The 17,919-nt window shown below is 37.9% G+C and overlaps 1 protein-coding gene across 1 annotated transcript; it reads right to left on the bottom strand.

Annotated features, from left to right (window-relative positions):
* Nucleotides 1-331: 331 nt before the first annotated feature.
* On the bottom strand, nt 332-13,290 carry ccdc3b (coiled-coil domain containing 3b). Its single transcript, XM_068315284.1, has 4 exons — nt 13,275-13,290; nt 12,654-13,064; nt 5,862-6,036; nt 332-1,677 (listed from the first exon to the last, which is right to left on the bottom strand). Exons 2-4 carry the CDS (start codon nt 13,013-13,015, stop codon nt 1,387-1,389), a joined length of 828 nt encoding a protein of 275 aa, XP_068171385.1. The 5' UTR covers nt 13,016-13,064; nt 13,275-13,290; the 3' UTR covers nt 332-1,386.
* Between the last annotated feature and the right edge of the window lie 4,629 nt (nt 13,291-17,919).

The following is a 17,919-nucleotide window of genomic DNA, read 5'->3' on the forward strand; positions in this document are numbered from 1 at the left end:
TCCAGAATCTAGGAATTTTTAGGGTTACGGAAACCCTGAAAAACGCAATAATAGGACCCCTTTTATCCAACCAGACTAACTGGATTGTGTGGCAGCACATTTTTACAACTTAACTCAGTATTTTCATTTATTATTTGGGTTTTACATTGAATTGTTTCAATTGAGATATTTCAATGTATGTTTATTAAGAGCTGTTTTGTAATTCTTGAGGAGTCTAAAATACCCAGATCTGTTCAGTTGCTTTCCTGATAAAATCTTTCTAATTCAGTCTAAAAAATAACCTACACTACATGTTTCTAATATGAAATTAACTGCAAATGATGACAAAGGATGACTGTAAAAATTCATCTATTTATAAAAAGACACAATAACTGTGACACTTCTTATGTAGTTGAAAAAGTAAATTTGACAATTATAGATTTGAGAAAGGTAAGTAATAAAAAAAATGCCAACATATAATGCATAATCAATCTGATTATTGATTTCCAGACTTACACCAAGCAAAACTTCATGGTTGGATTAATGAGTGCTCAGCACCCTATTTACACACAAAATTTACAGTACATTTTTTGTAAAAATGTGCTTTTTGGAAATAATGAATGAAATGAAAAGAGTTGCTACACTTTGAGATAGTGATTGGGCTATAAATAGATCAAACATATAAATGAAAAGGAGGAAAAGAAAGATTAAATTCAATGCTATGCGATCCTTAATACTGAAGATGCAACCTAATAGCATTACAGTACTAATAACAATTGTGACTGATAAGCACAATTCTGAGCATGATGTATAAGATTTTGATGACTGCAGTTCTTAAGCAAGCTTGAACCTTCTCTCAATCCACAATGTGTCCCGCACAAAAAAGCAAGATATTTAAACATGTTTAAACATTGTCTACATATTGTTCATCTGTGCATGTACACACTATGAGCTCTGTCCAATGTCTGGAAAATGTTTTGTGCCACCGCTAAACTAAAGTTTAAAAAAAAGATAAAGCCGAAAATGGGGGTTAAGATGGGAACCAGCAGCGGATATTCCGAGCGAATGATTAGACTAATGGGGTGAAATACGAGTTGAGGAGATTTAGATGAAGATCTCTTACCCTTGTGAAACCATTTCAATCCTTAATCACAGAAGCGCTTTGTAGCTAAACGTCTCAGTGTCACAGACAACTTTATCATTTTACTCTGGTTTTCAATAAAACAACAGAAATTTAGACTATCCTGGTTGTGAACTTTCCTAAAGTTCCTAAGTTCATTTTGAAATAAAAATCTAACTTGCTGCTGTTGATGCTGTCTGGTCCCCTTCTCATAGACACCATTCAATTTGTTGTAATGCTTCACGCAGAGCAAACTTTTGTCTACACACAAACAAAAAAGGAGTAAACTATTTTTTTAGCCTCTTAGATGGGGCTTTTTTAAATGGAGGATTCTTCCGGTCGTCTGTTTCCTGATCAGGGTGAGTCTGAGCCTTTTTTGGTTCGTAGAGCTGTTTGATGCTAAGCGTCTGTTGCTCTTTTGTTGATTCCCGTTGGGCTTGACGGAGCTGACGTTTCATGGTCTTCACCTTTTCCCTCAGGTGGTTGTTTGCTTTCTCCAAGGAGCGCACCTGTTGGGAGAGAGAACTGACCCTCTCCTCCTCCTCAAACAGAGCCTTCTGCACCATGGAGCACAACAGCTGCAAGAAAAATAGTAAAGAATCTGCTTGTTTATTCCATATTTACAGTAACTGACTTTCAAATATCAATAAAATCACCAGGAGCTTTTCAATAAGTGCACTTAAGGTATATATGTGATTATTTGGGACTCATTTAAATCCTGAGCAGTCAAAACATCATTTACTATTAGGTCACTTTAATAGTTAATAGTGTTTTTCATCACGCTCTGACTTCTTATCGAAATTCATATTTGAAAAGTCATATTCTATAACAGCTCGTCCTGAATATGTCAGATTTAATATGTTTTTATATTTATGACGGAGCACCTCATCAACTTTCTAATTCTGGATTTTTTTTTTGATAAGTCAAACGAGGGAACACTTCTGGCTTGCTCTTAACAACCAGTGACAATAGCTTGTGATCTCACAGTGCATTCCAATAAGAGCATTTTTTTAAAAAATCATATTTTGACAGCTCGTTGCAAAAACAGAGAAGAAATTGGCATAAAGCCTTTCTTGCTGTCGAATAGTTTATGATAAATGAATAGTGACAATTGTGTTGTATGCCTTGCTATTGGTGATGTACTGATCAATTTAACACAAAGTTATCACACACTCCAGCTCCGGGCAGGGACCAAGATGTATCTAAAGGAGAAACAGTTACACAACTTGGTGTGTTTGCATCGGTGAGATGCTGCTGTGAGATGAAACCCAACAGGCCTGTGAACCTGTGACAGATAATCCAAAGGCCCGGACCTTTCAGAGGTGAAAAAATTAGCTCCAGCTGCCTCTGAGCGCATGCCTGCCTGTCTGAGTGTGGATTTCCTTCACAGATCCTAATGATTCCACATGAGCCAGCATAAAAATCTGATGCACAGTGTATACCCTGCCATCAGATAATAACCTCTAAGGGTTTTAGGGAAATGTTAAAAATGTGCTGCTGGCTTCCGACCTGTATCACTGGTTAGTACATTACCCACTGTAATACTAGCTGTGGATTTTTTTCAGTGCACTCTTTCTTATGTCTCATGAGGAATTTGGAAGGGGTATGAAACTTAATAATTCAAAAGATCATGTTAAGGAGCAGAACCATCGCATTATGTAAAGCAGATGGTGTGAAATGTATGGCGGCGCTGAAGTGCCAATCACACATGAAAAAACAGCCCATAACACAACACAATGATGAACTAAAAATAAAATTAAAAGTGAACACACAACAAAAAATCAGCAAACACAATGCCCTTCACTTCTCCTAGAAAAGGTAACTACATAAACCAAACTCCTTTGCCGCCTTTCCCAGCTAATTTAACATTTCTAAAGCTACTATTAATAAGGGAAATACAATATAAACATCTTGGCTCAGAATTGATTCCCTGTTTTTGCAAGATCATGCATTTGTGTTGGCTTCGTGTCCTCATGTCCTTCATTACATGGGCTGAGGGTCAGCAAAGTCTAAGATAATGATTCATTTCAACAAACTGGCAGATTGCCTGACTTGTACTAAGTTGCTGACGAAGCAATGGGCTCAAAGATCTCCAGGCTGTCATCATGAGTGAGGTACAAAGTATTGTTTCATTAGCATAAAACCACGGCTGGTTTTCCACACAGAAAACTATGAGCTCTCCAGTCATATATTGCATTTAAATATGGTCCATTGGCAAGCAGTTTAAGGGGTTACAAATAGATATATCAGCATAGCAGTGGATGCAATTCTCCATAAGACTGAAGTCAAGTGATATTTAATGTAATTGTCTTCAAATCCAGATATTTGTATAACGTGATTACTTATGTTCATTACTCATCTTGTGACTCATTACCATAGAGTGTGAAAGGAGTGGTGTAATTTACTATAATGTATATCTCTGACCATAAAAACAACAGTCATTCATTTTATTCTGAGCAGTGTTTTAATAGTATGCCATCATTTATTGGAAACCACAAGGGCACTGCTTTGAAAACTTAACTCAAGACTCAACAGTCCCTTTTAATGTAATTAAAGCCACATCCAAATTCCAGCTAGACATGTGTGTAAGTGTTTCAATGCCTTAGTCTGGATCTAATCCAGATTTCCATTGTTTTATTTTTCCAAGATTCTTGAAGGTCTTGAAGATGAAGCAGTTTGTGCAAAATTGATGCATACAGAAATGCTTTACCTCACATGCTAACCGTATAAAAATAATGCATCCATTCTTTTGTCGGATTCTGATCCATAGTTTAACATTTTCTTCTTAAAATCCCCCTGATTTTATAGACTGTTGAGTATTTACAGCTATTAGATTAATAATATCAACATTAGTCCAGAACATTCATGAAGCAGCAGAAGATAAATCAAAACAGTCGAGGAAGTAATAGCTTACACTTAAGCTACATAAAAACAAACACTGATTTACACACTTCCGAAGATGAAACTTCCTCATAAGCCACATCCGGAATTTGAAAGGTTCCAAAATGAATCCATGTGGCCCACCCTGACCATCCAGCAGGATTTTATTAACCTTAATGTCATCCAAACATGACAATGTGCAACAATGTGCAACATATGAAGGACAAAAGCCCTCTTTTAGTGTCATTTACTTCCAGAAGTCACCTATTTGTTGGGTATCTATGGAAAACATATATTTTAGTAATAATAGAAACTGTAAGTCATGCTTCCTGAAGCGAAATCTTGTGAACAGCATGCAGTTTTCAAGCCCAGCCATGAAGCCAGGACAATGTTTGTAACCCTTCACTGCTAAATATCAGCACTTCATTTGTGATGAGACCACAAAGATGTGGAAAAATCCCCTTAAACGTTTTAAAACTAATATTTTTATTTCTAATACTATTTTTATTTATGATGCATGCATGACTTTTAACTTACTTGACTGACACTTTCGATATTGGGTTATAATCATAACACTCTGGTGAAGGTTATGGTCAATTGTTGAAACAATAATTGTGCAGTACTAGTAAAAACATTGTCTGTTTTTTTTCTTCGCTAAATGGAAATTAAATAATGAGAATGATGTCAGAAACCAGCTCAATGATGCTTTGTAATTACAATCATATGTCCGACCCAAAGGTTTAAATTGAATGGAAATATAAACCATGTTTTGATTCTCATTATCTTTCCCATGGCAATTTTTTTTTAACTTTCATGAGAAGTCAGCAAATGATTGGAAACAGGCAGAAGAGGACTGACCTAAATCAGGGGGATTATGTGTAAAGTTTCAGACTCATTGAAGCGAATAACGCAGCAGTGAGTGACTGGAAACATTTATATACCAGCTCATGGTCTGTGAGATCAAATGCAGGGAGCTCCAGGTGTTAGTTGGAGTATGGGGGTGTTATACTTTTAAAGTCATCCTTTTTCAATTAAAGAGTGAAAGACAAGTTTGAACTCGAGCTAGAGAAGATTATTAAATCAGTTCATTTATTCAGCTGTCATAACCACTGTAAGAACTAGTGGCCTCACACTGTGATTAAGAGTTACTCTAATGTGTCACCTTTCCTCGGTTTTACACTTGTTAGTCACTTTCTACATTTCTACCAATTCCCTTAATTTTCCCTGGACAATATGGAATTGTTGGTTACATAATTTTTTATTTTTTTTCCAGTCCAAAGTGATCTAAGTTATCGTCTTTTCTCAATATTTATCATTAATGGAGCACAGCACATCTATTCTGGTCTGTTTCTTCTGTGATGAATCCCAGCTTGTTTGTACTTCTGTGTAAAAAAGCGTCAAATACTGTATTCAATTCTGAGGGACTGAATTCTGCAGGCTTTTAAAGACCATTGTAGTTTCAACTAACACATCTTCACTTCATAACATATGTTGGGCTCCTGTCTTCATTGTAAAAAAATTAATGTCCATTGAAAAACAAAATAGTTTAAGAGCTGGAAAGAAAATATTTCCCCTTAAAATACAAGGAGTTCCAGCAAAAACCTCAGGGAATGTGTGTTTGGTTTCTCATGCATTTAAGACATATTTAACTCAACTTCATACCACTTCTTTGAAAATAACAGGATGTAATACCAAATCATTTATTTGTGCACCACAATCCAGTCTCAATCTTCTTATAAATGTGTTTTTCCATCAGGAACACTCAGAGGCTGCATCAAAAATAGTCATTTCTATCGCTAAGAGACTGTGAGCAAGATAAGAGGCAAACATGTTTGAAACAACAGAAACTGGTTTATAACTAAAGCTGTGACGGGGTACTTACCCGGCTGTCCTCCTGAGCCTCCCACTCTGGGGTGTAGTGGTGGACCTGAGCACCAGGTGTGCAGTTGGAAAACTGGAAAAGGCTGGAAAACATGCGATGGACCTCTGCAGTGTCAGGAAAAATTGGGTCCTGGAAGTTCACTCCGTGAGGGACGATATTGTAGTTCTCATCCATCCTTAAAACAGCAGCAGATGCACACACACAATCAGTTGTAAAATGTATGCAACAGCAATTTATGTAAGGTCATCAAGAGTTCATCACCATCCCAGTAAGTAGATGGGAGTGACCTATTAATCCCATGGTGTTGACAAACATCTGTCAACAGCAAAAGTCAGAATTGTTTGGAGAAAAATAAAAGCAGAATTGTTCACAGGCTGCGGTCTATTCATATGTAAATGAAATCATTATGTGAAGGAATGAAGCCAGTAAATTAGCAGCCGAGGGGCTTTACTGCGCATGTTTCATATCTTCTTGATGTGGATGCTATGAGGAAGGAAGTCTTGAAAACAGCGGGTTTGCATACATCTGGATTCTATCATGTATCCCTCTAGAGACATCCAAAGTTTGGTTGTCCCTATCAGACATTGTGTTTTTTTATGTGTGCATCCTTTAGCATGTGTTCATGCTGAAACAACACGAAGAATGCTGGTGTTTTGCCTCTGCAGGGATCAAAGGTCACATATAAGCACAGTGACCAGGAGGTCATATGGAAATGGGGATCCAGGGGAATGTTCCTGGAATCAACAACGATGGACAAAGCTGAATAGAACAGTAAATAAACCAAAAGGGATTATTTAGTGAGCACAATTCAGATTAACATTAAATTTTAATTGAATTTCAAACTATTTACAAAACACAATAAAGCTATCTGAATCATGAAGGGGCTGTGAAAAAGGAAGCAGAAAATAAATTAAAATACATTTACTGATCTATCCCACCGTTCAGTCAGAGATGTGATATTTTCAATCTGGTACATAATCCACCATTTCACTCAATTTCACGGTAATCCATCAAGATGCTGATGAGCAATTGACAGCTGTTTTTCTTTGAACATCCATATCTTTCAGTGTTCAAAACGTGTCATATGTTTCCAAAACTGCAGCTTCATTCACATCCATTTTAAAATGTTACTTCCCTGCACATGCCCAATTTTCTCACCAGGTTTTTTGTAAATCCATTTGGAGGATTTTGAATTATTCCTCAAGCAGATAAATAAACCATCCATCACACACCAGCAAAAACTAAACCTCCTTGATGAAGGACGATACTCAGTGCAGCAATACTGACGAATGATACTTCATGATTTCTGGCATGCCGCACAAACACACTTGGCAAACTTTAATTTCGAGGTTATGTTTCATCATCTGTAAATTTTGGTATTTGGTTATTGGCTTTTGACAGAGAAGCTGAGGTGAAGGACGGGAGAGATACTGCATTGACGCATTTTCAATGAATACTGTATGTGGAGAAGGGTACTTCTGGTCCTCAGCCTCATTCCACAGTCCGGTATGAGAGCCTGGGTTTCAGTTCTCTCCATGCTTGGCTCTGGTTCACTCTCTCCTGGGAGTTTACTCTCATAATTGATTGGAGAGGCTATTTTGGTCTGAGATCGTAGTGTTTGGACTTTTATAACAGGAAATAGACATTCACTGGAGACTGCAATGAAAACTCTTCAGTATTCGATTGTCCACAAATGGGTCTCAGTGTTGGAGAGCAGCCACTGCAAGATGTCTTAGAAATTCCATGCTTATCTGTTTCCAGTTCAATGCTCTCATGAGCAAGAATGTGCCACCGAGCAGGACATCAGAATGTCTAGTTACATTTTGCCTCTTTTAACCAAGTTTATCAAAATTTTCATGTATAGTGTATCTAGTGATAAGGAGCATAGTGACAAATAACACAACACATAAGAGACTAATATGCATTTTAATATGGAAAGCACATGCATTAAGCATGTCAGATCTATACAAAAACAGAAGGACACTTGGAGAATCCCTAAACAGAACAGAATCCCTAGCAGCTGTCATTGGATAAGAATCAGGCTTTAAGATGTTTTATTACGGTGAATTAAACTGATTTTAATTACCAATATATTCTGACGTTCAGAGTGGAGATAAATAATTGCTCTTTTGCTTGAGACACTGATATCCCATTTTGGATTCCCTGCTGGTTAGAACCACCCCCTGAGAATCAAATCTGCATCACAACTTTTATATATTTAGAATTACTGTATTCCCAAAGGTATTGTGAGTATGTCAAAATAGGTTTGTGTGTAAATCATAAGCATCAATTCAAATCCCCATTTTTAACTCACTAGACGTGTGTAGTGTTATCTAGAGACCCTGCTAAATCATTAATGCCTCCACCACAGGGATGATATCTTCTGGATTGTTTGCATTTGTGTTCATTAGATGGTTTGTTTGTCTTTTGGCAGGATTATACAAGAACTACTTGACATGTTACAAATAAAAACCCACTAGAGGCATAAACTCTACTTCATGCACTTCCAGTTATTTTGGAATAACCAATAGGAGTACTCAGAGCGTGAGGTCAGGGTCACGTTGTAAACCAAAAGCTCAGTGATCAGGTTACATCCCTATCTCCATCTCTTTCCTCTACTTTGAGACATGAATATATAGCTAGAGGTGTTCTTCATATGAATTCACTGAATCCATCAAAGTAGCCCCTCCTGCAGGGTTGCATGGAGGTTTGGCCATGTTTGCTTGTGATTAAGAATGCAATTGCCATGAAACCATGAAAAACTGTAATGTTATTTCTTCATTCAGCTTGTTGTCACATATGCTGCCTGGTCTCGTCATTCACGGTCTAAGCATAACACGCTCTAGAACCAGAGCGACCAGGCCATCGTGAATCCACATATCATGTATCAGCAGTCTGATTTGGATCTGATCCAGAAGTTAATGGATTCCTTTTTCTTGGCCTGTGCTAAACCCTCAATAAACATGTCATATGTTATTTGTTTGATCCCTATAAAAAGTAAAATCTAAAAATAAGAAGTTTGTCAAAGACACGTAACAATTGCTAAGTTATGCTGAGCTAAGATAATAGCCTGGGCTATCGCATACACAGACTACTTCACTTGTGCTCCACAGTTGCAAAGACACCTCTTCTTCTTTTCCTTTCGGCTTTTCCCTTCAGGGGTCTGAATGCCGAATGAGTTGCTTCCATCTAACCCTGTTTTCTGCATCCTCTTCTCTCACACCAACTACCTCCATGTCCTCTTTCACTACATCCATAAACCTCCTCTTTGGTCTTCCTCTAGGCCTCCTGCCTGGCAGTTCAAAACTCAGCATCCTTCTACCAATATATTCACTATCTCTCCTCTGGACATGTCCAAACCATCTCAGTCTGGCCTCTCTGACTTTATCTCCAAAACCTCTAACATGTGCTGTCCCTCTGATGTACTCATTCCTGATCCTATCCTTCCTGGTCACTCCCAAAGAGAACCTCACCATCTTCATCTCTGCTACCTCCAGCTCTGTCTCCTGTCTTTTCCTCAGTGACACTGTCTCTAGACCAAACAACATCGCTGGTCTCACCACAGTTTTGTACACCTTTCCTTTCTTGAACTCCTCTGTCACACCTACAGCACACCTCACCACTGTCTTACAGTCCTCATACATGTCCTGCACTGCTCTAACATACTTCTCTGCCACTCCAGACTTCCTCATACAATACCACAGTTCCTCTCTGGTCACCCTGTCATAAGCTTTCTCCATTTCTACAAAAACACAATGCAGCTCCCTCTGACCTTCTCTGTACTTCTCTATCAACATCCACAAAGCAAATACTGCATCTGTAGTACTCTTTTTTGGCACAAAACCATACTGCTGCTCACAAATTCTCACTTCAGCCCTTAGCCTAGCTTCAACTACTCTTTCCCTTAACTTCATAATCCTAACCCTAACCAAACTCTGCACATCACCCTTGTTCTTAAAAATGGGCACCAGCACAATTTTCCTCCATTCCTCAGGCATCTACTCACTATTTAAGATCCTGTTGAACAACCCAGTCAGAGACTCTACTGCCACCTCTCCTAGACACTTCCAAACCTCTGCAAGCAAAACCATCATTATCATTTTTATAGTCAGACACATTTAAACTACAGTTTAGTTTAGCTTAGTTTAGTTTAGTTTAGTTTAGTTTAGTTTAGTTTAGTTTAGTTTAGTTTAGTTTAGTTTAGTTTAGTTTAGTTTAGTTTAGCTTCGTTTAGGTTACAGTGCACCCTCGCGCATTCGCGCATCAAAGCTCGTGATTTCACTTTATTGCGGATTTTCGGTGGGCAGTCATGTGATACAGTACGCGCATTCTATTGACATCGGGAAGTGCGCTCAGTTCAGTGAGTCTTGGACTTACGTGAGACACAAAAGTGCTTCAAACAGTCAATAAGAGTGTGGGAAAAGGTAGCACAGAGAGAAGGTGGTTTAATATCAGTATGGGGAGGGTCATAAACGTTTAAATTACCGTAAATAATAAGATAGATAGTTCATAGCATTATTGCAGAATTCATTAATCGCATTAACTGCAAAGAATGAGGGCACACTGTAATTTAGTTTAATTTAGTTTAGTTTAGTCTTTGAAGTTCTTCTTTTCCACTTTAATCAGAGCACTGCTTTGTTTTACTAGAGAAATTGTTGCTTCTTAATTATAATCAGGTCTGTGTTTTAGCAGAGCTGTGTGACTGTAGCTGCAGGACGTTTACGATGGTGGTCGCTTGGTTGATTGCAGTGTAACGACCGGATGTTTTCGCCATCACGACATGGCACAGCAAAGTCACCCTGGAGGGCTCAAAAGTTTTGGAGCACATCATTAAGGCACATCCATGCATGTGAATTTGATGTGTTGCATATTTCATACAGATTTTGGAGGTCTTGTGGCACAGCCTTACATGAGATTACATGAGCCAAAAATTACACTTTAGGAATGAATTTTACTGCCACCCTTCCCCACCTCCCATCCCTCAAAAAATCTACTTCTTGATATGGTTGAGAAAGCATAATATGAGAGATATATCACCAAGGCCTGTTGGCACATGCTTCCCCCATTGAGCACCAAACTGGTGTGTTTCTGCAGGACAAAAGGGGGTCATACTCAACGTACCATTAACAGGCTGATAACTCTCTTGAGTGAAAATTCTTTGCAGGTTTACCTTCAAGCTGTTGGGAAATGTCTGGCTCTCTAATTGCACTGGCTGGTATGCATTAGACGTTTCCTGAGTAACAGTGTTGTTTCTGTCCAATACAGACATTGAAGAATTAACCTGCCACATACGGTTTTGAAATCTGAGTGGAAAGTTTGGCAGGTGATTAAAAGTATGATTAACCTGAAATCACAGGGACAGATGTCGGTGAAAACAGGAGGTGAGGATGGTGCCAATGCTCTGCTTTTTTACTGCTCATGTTTCCAGACCAGTTGACAACTGATTGAACCCTCTTTGGAGGCCTTTTGTGAAAGATTCCTGTACATTAAACATAAGTTATTGTTTTAATTGGATAGGCATGCCATACACAAAGAGAGGGTGACATTCCATTCATGGATTTTATGCCAAACCCATTGAATATACTGTACATTATTCAGGCGTCCTGACTGTTATTGGAAACACTCCTGGTTCAACTAATTAGTCCACTCTTGCTTTCTGTCACCTTTCCACTGTTCTCAATCACAATAGGAATAAATAGAAAAAATAAAAAATCAATTTTTTATAAGAAATTCTGTCTTCTCTCCACACAACATGGATTTTGACCTTTCTCTTAATGATCAAAGTAAATTCTGTTAAGATGATTCTTGACTGGCTTTTAGAGATTCCCCAGTGATTAATCGCCACTTAATTAAATTACTTCATCCCCTCCAAAATTTGTCGTTTACATACGATGCATTTGCACATCAGACAGGCTCCAAGTTGAACAGGACAGATAGTGGAGCTAATAATTATGTAATTCAAACCTCAAGTGAGACCCGAGAAAAGGCTGATGTAGATGTGTAGATCTACGTCATCTACATCAGATTATATGTACCTCATAATCTACACATAAAATAGCTCTAACATTTACATTTTAGTTCAAAGTCTTTCCAGTTGACAATAAATGTGCTTACTGGATTTATAGTATTTTGAAATCAATTTCCACTTTGAATTGATTATATAAAAACTCTTGAGTAATTAAACTTTGTGGAGCAGGGAGTGAAGATGGAGCTCCTCCATTTATCATTTAGGAAACACATGCTTCACATCTTTAATGGTTTCCAACATTCTGAAAACTAAATATGATCATTCCTTTGGCCATCTGAAATTCTCAAACCATATGATTACCAAATGTTTTGTCATTCATTGTAATGCTCGTGTGAAAGTCACTCCCTCCATCTTCATGACTGAGTTGTCCACACAAACCTTGGCAAACCTGATGCCTGTTTTCCTGCCTGATTTTGTGAGAAATTTTTCAAGCGTCAGCTCAAAAATATCAACGCTGCTGCTGCTGATGAATAAAACTGTGGTTTGTGCTTATTGCAATTTGGGAAACAGAACAGAGGAGGTCCTCCTTATCAGAGCCAGCAGTCAAGCAAAAAACTTCTCAACACTGTTAAGTGCTGTAAGCAAAAATCTTAAACTGGTAGACAATAAAAGAACAACTGACACTTTTGGTGGAAATTTATTTAAAAAAATTTTTAATTTCAGCTAAAAGCTTATGTCTAGTCATTCTGTCGGGTATCTTCAGACATGAAAATAAATCAGTGTGCTGATTGGCTGGATCAGTGAGCAATAATCCGGTTCCTCACCTCAGAAAGAAGTAGTAATTGTTGTCTTTGGTGACAGTGTAGGAGAAGCAGGGGAAGTAACCCAGGCCGGTGACGTTGAACCTGGAGCCAGCTGGGACCTCCAGCATGCTGCCCCACGCCTGGTCGCACAGCAGCTCGATCTCTGCGGAGAAGAGCAGGTCGGTGTCGTGCTGCCACGGCAGGTAGTTGTACACGCTGTAGGATTCCTCGTGCAGTGCCAACACCTTGGCAAAGACGATGATCTGAGCCAGCTCGGCACGACAGGCTTCTGTCTGCGGTCTCCAGTCGTGGGGCAGCTGACACCCCCAGCTCCCACCGGCAACACCGGCCGCTGCCAGAACACAAGCCAACGTAATCCACATGGTCCGGGAGAAAAGAGACGACTGTGAGTCAGACAGTGGCAGACAGATGCTGCTGACAAAAAAAAAAAAAAAAGAAAGAAAGAAGAAAATCACAAACAAATTTTTAAAAAAAGTTGGGTTCTCTCGACATGCAGATATTCCTACAATGCAGAGTCAACTAATGCACACTGCAATTTAAAAGAATGCTTGTTAAAGCATAAAAAAAAGTTCAGACAACAACTTCTCTTGCGGTCTTTCCTCCCTCCTCCAGTCACAATACCTGTGATCAGGATCAGCCCATTCACACCAGCATCTCCTGCGAACGCCGAATTCTCAGCCCTGAAATGATTAAGAGGGACAAACAAGCATGCATGCGAGAAAGTATGTAAAATTTCCATAGAAATTCTAAATGGCATTAAAGGGGAAAAAATATTCTTTATCTATGGGGCAAAACAGATTAACGACGGAATTTAAGGTCTGTGGCGCCCTCTAGTGGCAAAATGGAAGTTTCGTACTTTTTTGAAAACACTTTCTGTACATTTCATTGTTAGTTCCATTCAGTAAAAAGGAAATTTTGTAATCAACAATGCAACATGTGCGTGACAGATTTTTATTTACTTGATCACTACAAAAAAGAGAAACCATTATTTTTTTGAGCAGATCTTTATAAAGAAGCAGTGATGAACTACATTTTTCAACACATCAGATTATTTTTTGTCAGTTACATGTAAATTGCTTTTCTTAATGGTCAAATTCAGGATTAATTTTTACTTTCTTTAATTTGGTAGTCAGTGCTTTTTCACAGTTTCGTTCTATTACACACAAATAAAACATAGTTTGAAGGTTTGTCATGTAATAAAGAAAAATCCATTACATTTGTGGAGGCAGGGAATTTTTATACTTTTTCTGAAGATGGCAAGAGAGGGCGTTTTGACCCACCTTTTTGGTAGAAACTAATCAGTGGATTCCATGGAAGAAATCAACAAATTTTGGATCTATATTCTGAAGAAAAACACAATGAAACTAATGATAACTAGAACCAAGGCAGTCAGAGACTAGAACATCCCACGACTTGCCCTGACCTTCTTTCAGTGCATAGCTTTGACCTTTCAGAGTAGGTCTCAATGGTCTTACACTGGCCTTTTCCCTCGTCTTTCTATCTTATCCGGTTCCTGAGTGTACAAAAGCTGAAATTTGGACTTTGAGTTTTGTCAAGGTCAAGGTTATCATCTCATTTTCATCCCTTTGCCGCCCGAGTAATGTGATTTTTGTTTCATCTTTCTATCTGCAACGTTCGCGAAGATATTTGGTGGACTAACAGACAGACGAATGAACGGATGAACGATTGGACAAACACATCAACACTGACAATTACAATTCATCACCACTTTGAAGCGGGGTGTAATAACAATGTACTTCTGAAGTCTGAGGTTAGGTTTTCTTGTTCATGGAGCCAGACTTTATGGTGGATCAAACTATCATGGCTTTTATCATAGTTAATTATGTCATAGATGTAGCCTAATTCAGTGAAGCTACATTGATTTCTACTAGTTCTAGTGATAGGCTGATATGTTAACTAGCTAACCAACAAAAGTCAGTCTACATACAACTGACCTGGCCTGCATGAACCTCACATGAAAACATCTGTGGATTAGTAAAAGCAAAGCTGCAGTTGTGGACCAGGAGGAGTAGTGGTAATTATAGATGACAATGTTATGGCTTTAGAATGAAATTAAGTGTAATAGGCAGAACAATTAAACATAAAGAACATAAGATGAACGTAAGATGAGTCACTATGTTATGAAATGTTCCCTCGTCATATTTGACTATTATATTTGATTAATTGATTCAATTGTGCTATATTGATGCATTTAATTGTATTTTACAGCTGTATCTATCTACGTCAAAGCTGATTCTAGCCACTTTGCTTCCTGCTGGGTGGTTCAGTCAGGTGCTTGAAGTTCATGAGACGTATGTAATGTCACTGGCTTGTCAGAGTTATATCTGTACAGAGACGAGTAGTCCTGTTTTCAGTGTGTTTGTGGTGGCTGCTGGAAGTGTGAGCGTTATCCGTGAGGCCTTAGGTACAGCCATCACCTGACTGGTTGTCTGAATCCTGAAATAATTAATTAAAAAGTGTGATTAGTTGCTATCCAGTCATAAATATGATGCAACAGCATAACAAAAAATGTGATCACAGCCTCTCATGCATTATCCATTTTTGCACCCATGACTGTTTGATAGATAGATAGATGGATGGATGGATGGATGGATGGATGGATGAATGGATGGATGGATGGATGGATGGATGGATGGATGGATGGATGGATGGACGGAGGGAGGGAGGGAGGGAGGGAGGGAGGGAGGGAGGGAGGGACGGACGGACGGACGGACGGACAGACAGACAGACAGACAGACAGACAGACAGACAGACAGACAGACAGACAGACAGATAAATATTTTTTCAGACACGGAGTGAAACAGACGGAATCATAACATCACAGTGCAAGAAAGTTTCTATGTTTTAAATCAACCTTCTAACTTAAGCTTAAAATCTTCTTCCTCACCACCCTCCCCATTTTTGTTCCTCAATAATTATTTTCCACACAGTCACACACTTGTTCACTTCCAGCAACTCAGTGCGAATCAATCTGATCACCATTATCCCCTTGGGAATGCTGCCAGGACTGGAGTGGGCGTGGGGATTTCTCAGGTGACAAGCATAAAGCACCAGTTACTGCAGGGGACCCTGCATTCAAGTGAGTGATCATCTGCATGAAGGACATGGCTGCAACGGCAATGCTGACTGTAATTTTCATGATCCCTTACATATGTGAGGGAGGTGAGGTCTCTTTTAATACACAGCATGACTTACACTTCAACCTCTCTGATATCTGGGGAAGTAATGCCTCTATGTCTGTTTATATGATAGCACTGCTAAGAAAATCATCAGCAACAAACTTCCTCCAAAAAGTCAGAGAGAAGCGTGCATCAGATTGCTTCCTTGGAAGCTGCAGCCTAGAGGTCGACGAGGCCGGAGAAGTGATGGAGCTGGATGTGGAATATGTAAGTTCTCTTTTAAGTGAAGTACTTCTACTTTATATTTGTATTAAATTTATTTCCAAGTGAAATATTGCACTTTTTCACTCCACATCATTTTTTGTCAGATATAATGCCTTATTCTAGTTTACTTATTCCTATAATGCAAAATATTCCAAAAATCAATTTTAATGTATTATTGTTGTTTATAAATCTGTTACCAATTGAAATATTTGTAACATAATTTAAATTAATTTTAGTTACAAGTACTAAAATACAATAATGTTTAACTTTATATTATATATTTTGACATTAAGACTTCTGCATTCATTGCTTTTACATAACATTTATTTCATTAATGAATGCACTTAAAAATAGGTTTGACATTTGTCAAGATTATAGAGGAGTGTGGATGTTCAGCAATCACTCTCACAAACCACACAGTTTCATTTTCAAGATCAATTCATCAATTATTACAATTATTTTTATGGTTGGAATAAAAAACAAAAATTTCACATGAAAATAATGATGTCTGCGATCACCTTAGTGTCAGAAGATTTATTCATGACATTGATGTTGGTCTCTTAAAGATGTAATTTATTACATTCTTTACTTTTCTATCTATTAACTTATTGTATCTGTAAACATTGTCAACAAAAATTCTTCCGTAGGAACTGGATATCATCCGGTTTGGGCAGCTGAGTATTTGCAAAGAGGGAGATTCCATCCCCATGAAACTAAACATGATGAATAAACACCATGTCCTGAGATATAGCCTCAGATTGGAGAGAAGAAGAGCACTTCTGTTTAGGTGTAACTAAATCATGCAAATCACTCAGGCATTTACCATTTCTGTTTCCTAACAGGCTTGCAGTCTGAAAACAGAGTGAAGGCAGGCCATTAATGTTGACTTTGTTACTTAGTGCACCTGCAATGAATATCAGATGACCGTCATGAAAGCCAGCTCAGAGGCGGAATGTGATCAACTAGAGTTTCTAATAAGGTTACAGATTTTTTGGTACATGGTCTTTTGGCTCACTCAAAAGCCTGCTATAAACCTTTATAGAGACAGACAGTCAGTGAAACACATACTGCATGCATGATATAAGCAGTCAGAGTTACTACTGTTTATTGTTCTGTATATTGTAGAGGACATTTACAATAACTCTAACAATGTATTTATAGGAGGACACGCCCAGCCTTTTGCAAAATGGAGATTCTGCTCATACAGAACCAAACGATGTAAGCTTTAATATAACTATATCAAATGTTCAGAATCTAATATGAATGTAGTGTTGTTGAATTGTTATTTTAAAATGATTAAAACCTATTCCACACAAAAAGTCTAAAACACATTTGTCTTATAACAGAGTTCTGCAGGAGAAGCTGTGTTGGACGAAGGATCTGGGATGTAGCCAAAAGATAGCACAACAACCATGTTGTTGTTGGATTAAGGTCATCTGGCAATATATTATACGTATAAAATGCAAATCACCAAGATGAACCACTGAGCAAATGATTATGAGATTGTTTATTTCAAGAATTAATTTCTAATCAAAGGAATTTAAAATATTAAGAACAATAGTGAAGAAGATATTAGTATTTTTTTATCTTCAATTGTCATTGTTTTAAGTTTAACAGCTGATACTTCTATTAGGCATAATTCTGCAACTATCGATGTAAGAGAGAAAATAGGTCCATTAGAGAATTTAATTACAAATATCAGTTAATGTACACTGCACATGTGTGAAATATTTAAAATAAATATTCAATAAAGGATTTGTTTAATTCAGAAGTCTGTTATAGCTAGCATTTGAAATTGTATGTTAAATTCTTTAAAGTGCAACATAACCATTTTCAATGGGAGTTTTACGCAAACCTTTATT

This window comes from Antennarius striatus, chromosome 5 (genome assembly GCF_040054535.1).
Source record: "Antennarius striatus isolate MH-2024 chromosome 5, ASM4005453v1, whole genome shotgun sequence".
Classification (NCBI taxonomy): domain Eukaryota; kingdom Metazoa; phylum Chordata; class Actinopteri; order Lophiiformes; family Antennariidae; genus Antennarius; species Antennarius striatus.

What these genes read in the sequence shown, in the direction of transcription:
- ccdc3b (XM_068315284.1), bottom strand. Translation starts at nt 13,015, where the DNA reads ATGTGGATTACGTTGGCTTGTGTTCTGGCAGCGGCCGGTGTTGCCGGT. An exon ending in AATTACTACTTCTTTCTGAG is followed by an intron (nt 6,037 to 12,653) that starts GTGAGGAACCGG and finishes TGCTGTTTTAAG; the next exon opens with GATGGATGAGAACTACAATA. An exon ending in AGGCTCAGGAGGACAGCCGG is followed by an intron (nt 1,678 to 5,861) that starts GTAAGTACCCCG and finishes TTTTTCTTGCAG; the next exon opens with CTGTTGTGCTCCATGGTGCA.